This window comes from Daktulosphaira vitifoliae, unplaced genomic scaffold (assembly GCF_025091365.1).
Source record: "Daktulosphaira vitifoliae isolate Bord-2020 unplaced genomic scaffold, ASM2509136v1 Scaffold_3, whole genome shotgun sequence".
NCBI classification, from domain to species: Eukaryota; Metazoa; Arthropoda; class Insecta; order Hemiptera; family Phylloxeridae; genus Daktulosphaira; species Daktulosphaira vitifoliae.
Window position 1 is genome coordinate 37551987 of NW_026099574.1, and position 7799 is coordinate 37559785.

Here is a 7799-nt window from a genome sequence, read left to right on the forward strand (position 1 = left end):
TAATTTTTTTTTTGGGATAAAGGATAATTACAAAATTTATTTTTTAAAGTTATTCAAGATGTTTTCTTTAATGAATTCATTGTAAAACAGTTACAAACTTGCCAAACTTTACATTGGGTTTACAGGTGAGAGAGTTCGAATCTCTTTCAAATACATAAATTAAGATAATGATCCTCAACTTGATATTTGCTTATGACTTTTATTATCATTTTTTCATATATTTTATATGATAATTAAATATTAGTAATTTCCAATAAAGCTTTTTAAAGTTTTTTTTTTATTTACTGTGTTTTTATATTTTTAATTATTATGANAAAGCTTTTTAAAGTTTTTTTTTTATTTACTGTGTTTTTATATTTTTAATTATTATGATTATATTTTCATTCAAAATTCTTGTATGTGTGATTAAAATATGAATTTATACTTAAAGAGGCTAGTTGACAACATTGTAATAGCATCAAAATGTTCTACCCATATAGGATCCGATTTTCATACCCTCGAAACTTGTTGCAATATTTCTACAAATTGCTCTTTAAAAATTATAATGGTAATAAATGTTAATTGTCGAGCTGTTATAATACTGTGTATTAAAAGCTATTTAAAAGTAAAAACACAGAATATCTTATAGGTTTTTTAATTAATCAAAAAAATTGCTGATTGTTGGAAATACTGTTTTAGTTTTTTTCATTAAAATAACAATTTTTTCACTTTATAATTATGATATATTTCACATAATAAAAAGCTGTATTTATAATATAAAGAGCAAATATACTATAATACAATTATAATAAATTTGTACTCTTTTAAAATCCATTAGTCTTTTTTAAGTACAAGTGTTAACTTATTATAGTTTTAATTTTGATTCAAAATTTTATTTTTTCCTTGACATGCAAGTTTTTTAAAATAATATCTCTTATAGAATTGTCAAGAGTCTAAAGAATTATTTTATTGCAAAATTAAATATATGTTTTTAATATTTTTATTAATTTTTGTTTACATTTATCTTGGTCAAGAGTTCATAGGTTTTAATCTAATTGATGCAATATGTTTATGATACAGTCTAAAATTAAGTTTTTATAGTTAACCTTATTAATTTTTTAGGCTGATCAATTAACAGAGGAACAGATTGCTGAATTCAAAGAAGCTTTCTCACTTTTTGATAAAGATGGAGATGGTACTATTACCACAAAAGAACTTGGAACCGTCATGAGATCTCTAGGCCAAAATCCTACTGAAGCTGAACTCCAAGATATGATTAATGAAGTTGATGCTGATGGTAGAAATAATATTAATATATAGAAAAAATATTTAGCTATGTGTTGTTATATTTTATTACATATTTTAGGTAATGGAACGATAGATTTCCCCGAATTCTTAACTATGATGGCTCGCAAAATGAAAGACACAGATAGTGAGGAAGAAATCAGAGAAGCATTCCGTGTATTTGACAAAGACGGAAATGGCTTTATTAGTGCAGCTGAATTACGTCATGTCATGACTAACCTTGGTGAAAAACTCACCGATGAAGAGGTTGATGAAATGATCAGGGAAGCTGACATTGATGGTGATGGTCAAGTCAACTATGAAGGTGAATACTATTAGATTATTATTAATTTTTTTTTGATATATTGATTTTTTAAATTTGTATCATGCACTAATTTTTATGTTAATATATAGTTAGTTTTTTACTTACGGTATATTTTAAAAAATAAACTTAAGTGAATGTTTCTGTTCTCTCTTGTCTAACAATTTTTCATTAATTTAATTGTCAAATGTGGAAACATAAATGTAAATACTAATATTAAAAACATTTATTTACAACTAGAATGTTTAATAAATGCATTAATAGTGCATTCCTTTTTTATTTAAAATATATAGTATACTTATGTAGGTATTATTTTACTGATTATTTATTAGGTTATAAATATTAGATGTAGCTAAAATTGAATGAGTGAAAAAATATTCTATTGTTTTAAAACTGCTTTTAAATTGTAAAAAAATTATAATGAAAAAGTGACTGGATTATTATGTTTTGAGTAAAAATATAGCAAGTTATGTTTTTTTAAATACTTTTGACACTGAGAAAATGATTGAAAAAATGCATAGTTAAATTTTTTATTACAATAAGACTTAATTTTAAATTACCTTAATCTAATATTTCTAGTTTGTAGGATAACGAGAATCATTATTCATATCTTAAAAAAATTTTAGGATTCAATTTTAACTTATTCACAACACAATATGACAAATTATTGTAATTAAATTCACAATTGATTGTTTGTTTATACGGGATTAAGGATAAGACACTCATTTTCTTAGAAACTATTGATAAATTTTAAATCTTTGTGAAGGAAAAAATAGTTGGATACATAGAACTATACAATAATATGTAGTTCAATAATTTTTTTTGATCTCTTCAGAGTTAAAAAAATTAAAATTTTATTTTTTTTAATGGAATCCAATTTTTAGTTTAATGATATAATACAAAAAAAATTTTAATAACTTTGTTTTTATAATAGTTTTTATTCAATTAAGTTTTCTTCTGTTGTTGCATGTTGAAGCTTAGCAGTTTTTGGTCAATTTTCTTTTGATATTTTACTGTTTAACATATAGTAGTCATCTTATCTTGATGATGTCACATGAATAAGTTTTTATTGGTAATTATTGTTATCTATTACTTATGATTGTAGAATTAATATCTTATGATAATTTAAACAAAAAAATAAATTAATGATNTATTTAAACAAAAAACTAAATTAATGATGAATTTATATTTTTAATATAAACAGTCTAATGCAAATGGTTGATTGTCGGATAATAAAAATAGTAAGAAGATCAAACATTTTTTTTTCTATCTTTAAAAAAAAATTATTTATTTACATATAGAGTTTTTCAATATTTTTCTTTACAAAAATTGAAAATATTTAGAAGTTTCTGAGAAAATGAGTATCTTATTCTTCATTGTTACCTGTATATTATTTATAGTGCATATTGATGATAAATTTCATAAAAGATTTATTTCATAATTTTGTAACTATTCCCGTGCAGTCATCAGTTGTTCTTAGGTATTTATGTAGGTAACCTTAAACTTGAAATTTGAGTAAACAATAAGATCATTAATTAAAAAATATTAGATATAAATTTAAACACAAGAATTTAGTTATAATATTGAAATAATTTTCTTGAAAACAATTATTATGATTATGTTCATTTATGATAGGGTATTTATGTTATTATTATTTGGTCATAATTATTATTAAAGCACTGAAAAATTATTCTTCATTGCTTTATTTAACATTTTTAAACTATTGAAAGAATATATTTTAATTTAACATTTACAGTGTTATAATATGATACCATAATAATAAATTGTTAATACCAAAGACTGCCTTTCAACATTTTTCGGATAAGGGCTCAAAAAATAATTTGTATTAGATATATTTCAATTAACATCTAAAAGTAATATCATCTTATTATAATATGGATAAATTGTAGTTTAGGATTTCATCCATAAATCTGTCTCTGATCAAAGTTTAATTTTTGTACATAAATATGATATAAAGTCTTTAGAATAAATTCAACAACTTTATTCATTCAATATTAAAATTACACTAAACTTGTGTATATTAAACTATCAATGTAGTGAGTAATAAAAATAAGTAAATTATAAATAAATATCACAATTATTCATAATATATAATCAATTTTTTTTCTGTCTAAGCTCAGTACATACTTTTCAATTAAAAAACAATTATTTTTTTTTTTTTAATTTGTCCTTGTAAATATCACACAAAAATTATTAATAAAATACTTTTTAAGTTTTGCTTTGTCAAGATAGTGAAACTGTTAAAATTTTACTTATTTTTTTACATTTATTTTATTAGTATGTTAAAAGTAAATAATCTATTTATTTTAAATAAGATATGTAAATTAGGTTATTTCATCTTTTTTTTTAAAAAAAAAAAAAGTAATTCATTATACGCAATTAACGTGTTTGCAGATTTCCAAATATTAGCCCGGAGCATTTACTTACGTGTTATGACTCTGGTCAGTGTTAACTATTTATTTGTGCTTTTGTATCCATTCTTCTATAGTTGTATTGTAAATTGGTAGTATATTACTCTAATATTAAATTATTGACATTGACTCACACTTAATAAATCTGGGCACAATGTTATTTTTTTAAATGGTTATTTTTTTTTTTATACACCTACAAAAAAAGGAAATTGTTTTTGTCTACAAAATTTTAATATAATTTCACATAATATTAGTGCAATGTTTTTCTTCTATCCATATTTTCATCCTTAAGTTTCCTCTGTTTGTAGCTTATATATCGAAATTGAAAAATCAAATGGAGCTGTATATCTTGCAAGGGAAAAAAATGATAAAAAACAAAACAATGCTTTAAATTTTTTCTAATCCTATCAATTATTCTTTTTTATCCATGAATACTTCTCTCTGTATGGTGAATATTGTTTGTGACATGATATACATATTTTAATAATTTTAATAATATAAAATAACATATTGCTTACATTATTTTTTTTTTGTTACAGAGTTCGTGACCATGATGACTTCTAAGTGAAATGTGTTTCATTATTAATAATTATTATTATGTAATTTTTTTATCATATTATATGTAATTTTTTTTTGAAGAAAAAAACTTATTTGCATTTTTTTGTTCGAATAAGCTTTAATGAAGATGTGATTTTAAAAGTAATGTCTTTTTGTCACATTTTAAACTTAATGAACATTTTTTTTTTTGAGTTAAGACGTTCATTTAACTACTATCACTGTAAGATTAAAGTATATTTTTATTTTATTTTAATTTTCACTTGAAGCAGTTTTTATTTGGCAGTTGTTCTGCTATGTAAATTTTGTAAAAAAAAAAAAAAAAAGAAAAGAGAAAATAATAATAATAATAATCACAGACGTTAACAAAATATTATTCTTTTTTTATATTATATTAATGTTTTAGTTTTTTGCTAGCCAGTTTTGTCTTATTAAAATATTATACTTACATTATGGTAATATGATGAAAAAGTAATCTTAAGTATAAATGAGAGATTATATTAAAGTATATTATAAATAATTTGTTGTTTTACACTTAAAACATAATTAAAAATCTTGTAATTTTTATGGTTAATTATAATCTCCAATGTTTTAGTAATTTATTATTATATTATTATTATTATTATTATTATTATATTATATTATATAAATATTAATTATTAAATATTAGGGACGTTTTCACATTCCTCACACCCAAAAAGTATACATGTATATATATATAAATATTTACTGGAAATATATATATATAAACTGAGATACCAATCAATTAAAACAAATTTTTACAAATAATTTTGGCATGATATTAATTAGCCTATTGTATTTTATTTTATACAATTATTATTATAATTATTATTTTTAAAAAGTATATCAAAAAGACACATTAAAAATTTTATTTGTTCACTTGTAAAAAAAAAAAAAATAATAAAATATAGAACATTGTTTTCTTTAATCCCATTTAATTCATTCAAATAGATATATTTTTTGCACATTTGTCACAAACATTTATTTGGTGAACTGATAATATGTAATATGCATATTTTACTACTGTATTTACTTCAGTAGATGTTGAATATAAATTCTAAATATTTAACATATATTTAAAATATTAAATTTCATAAAAAACAACCATTTGAGTTCGAAATCTATTTATATATATAATGGTTGATAAGTTGAATGTAGAAATAAATCTTTAATGCATATTATATAAATAGTTAATGAGTAATTTATTTTATCAAAGTAGCAATTGCTTACTGGTGGTGGTCACCGATAAAATAAAATAAGAATTTCTAAGACTTATATTTTTTAAATACTTGATATTAAATTGCAATTCATTTTCTAAAGGGTGATGTGCATTAAATTGCGACAATATCCTGGTTAGTTGCTGTATTAAGCATTGATGTTAGCTTATTCTGCTAATTCACAATAATTGCCCAATTTTATACTTACTTTTATAAAATGTGTATATAAATTAAATTAATACATTACTTATTTGGCGAAAAAAGATAAAATCTTGTATTGTAGGTCTTATTTTTGTTCTTTTCTGTTTATTAGATTTATTGTAAGGTTAATTAATAATCGCAGTTGTCCTACTTTTTGTCTAATAAACACATTTTATCATTGTTTAATTATGGTATTTTTAATTTTTTCTAATATCCTTAAATGTATTATTATAATTAGTTCCATAAAGAAAAAAATAAAGCAATTTTAAGTCATCTTTATAATTGATTAACTACTAAACCATTGTATTGCAAAGCTAACTAGATATGATATTTATATTAAATAATGGCTAAATAATTTAATAAATCATTATAATGTTTTTAACAATTTTATAGTTTATACATTCATATGGAATTTTGACATTAAGTTATAAATTTGTGTTCAAATACAATTTTTTGATCACTTGGTATCATAAATTTCCTATGTACCATTTGCTTTAAAAAACGTCCACTACATGAATGTAAAGTATTGTATGATTTTTATAGAGTATATAAAATTTAAACACATCGAATTTTATTGTTTTCTTTAAACTTTTATTCTAAAAATTCTGAGAGTACTTCTTGATTTATCAACAAATAATTAAGGAAAATTGTCAATTTGAATTTGTTATTAATAACATACTTTTTGTGTTTGTTTTTTATCGTGTAATTTTTGAGATCAGCCTAAAACCTATTAGCAGATATATATATATTTTTGTCATATACATTTTCTTTTTTTTTAGTTACACTTGCAATAGAAATTATGTATTAAAATACTTGTAACTCAATAAGTACTTTTTTTAAGTTGTTGTCAATCCATTAACATTTTTTGTAAGAAAATTCTAAAAAAATAGCTATTTATATATATTAAGAATGATAACCCGATTTTTTCTTTTAATATATATTTAATTTAATACATTTTTCATTTTTCCGTAAAAATGTATATAGGTTAAAATCAGCTTTATTTTTATCATTGTAAATATCAAATTTATTTTAAAAAAAAAATGATTTTCAACGGTAGATTAGGGGTAGCTATCAAAAGTTAAATGTGACTCTGTTTTTAAATGAAGATTAGTCTAAATAAAATTTTGATTTTTCGAATTAATCCTGTAGTATTACTTTTCGAGATGCTAGTATTTTAAGATTTAAAAAAAGTGAGGAGCCAGGGTAGTGTTTAGCGAAGTTTTAATTTTTACTATGACGCACAGATAAAAATTCTTCAAAGTTGTGCACCCCCCTATAACAACAAAAAATTAATACAAAACTGNGCCCCCTTAACAACAAAAAATTAATACAAAACTAGGTAATCGACTAGTCAACATTTTATTAAGACCATTCTTCTATCAATATTCTTATTACATAATAAAACATTGAAAAATTAGACAATGATGGAAAATTATTTAACGATGTACAACTTTCAAATTTTTTTTTATGAAAAAGCGACGACGTTATTCTAAGAAAATTATTTGCGAAGATGAGACAGTTTTATTAACACACAGTGAGTGTTTAAAAATTTGATCAAAAACGCTTATTGCCGTCAGCNCCCCCCTATAACAACAAAAAATTAATACAAAACTGGTTATCGACTAGTCAACATTTTATTAAGACCATTCTTCTTTCAATATTCTTATTACATAATAAAACATTGAAAAATTAGCCAATGATGGAAAAATTATTTAACGATGTACAACTTTCAAATTTTTTTTTATAAAAGAGCGACGACGTTATATTAAGAAAATTATTTGCGAAGAT

At 21.6% G+C, this 7799-nt stretch overlaps 1 protein-coding gene across 4 annotated transcripts in view; it reads left to right on the forward strand.

The window, feature by feature from the left end:
* LOC126901543 (calmodulin) overlaps window positions 1-6197 on the forward strand; it is a 58167-nt gene extending 51970 nt beyond the window's left edge. For 2 of the 4 annotated variants that reach the window (XM_050678047.1, XM_050678051.1), the window contains exons 2-4: window positions 1102-1276; window positions 1346-1588; window positions 4001-4128. In XM_050678047.1, coding sequence (XP_050534004.1) covers window positions 1102-1276; window positions 1346-1588; window positions 4001-4113 — 531 coding nt within the window. In that variant the 3' untranslated portion in view covers window positions 4114-4128. Of the gene's footprint in view, window positions 1-1101; window positions 1277-1345; window positions 1589-4000; window positions 4129-4556 lie in introns of those variants that run through there. The other 2 variants (XM_050678053.1, XM_050678049.1) reach the window with 2 other exon arrangements.
* Window positions 6198-7799: the final 1602 nt, after the last annotated feature.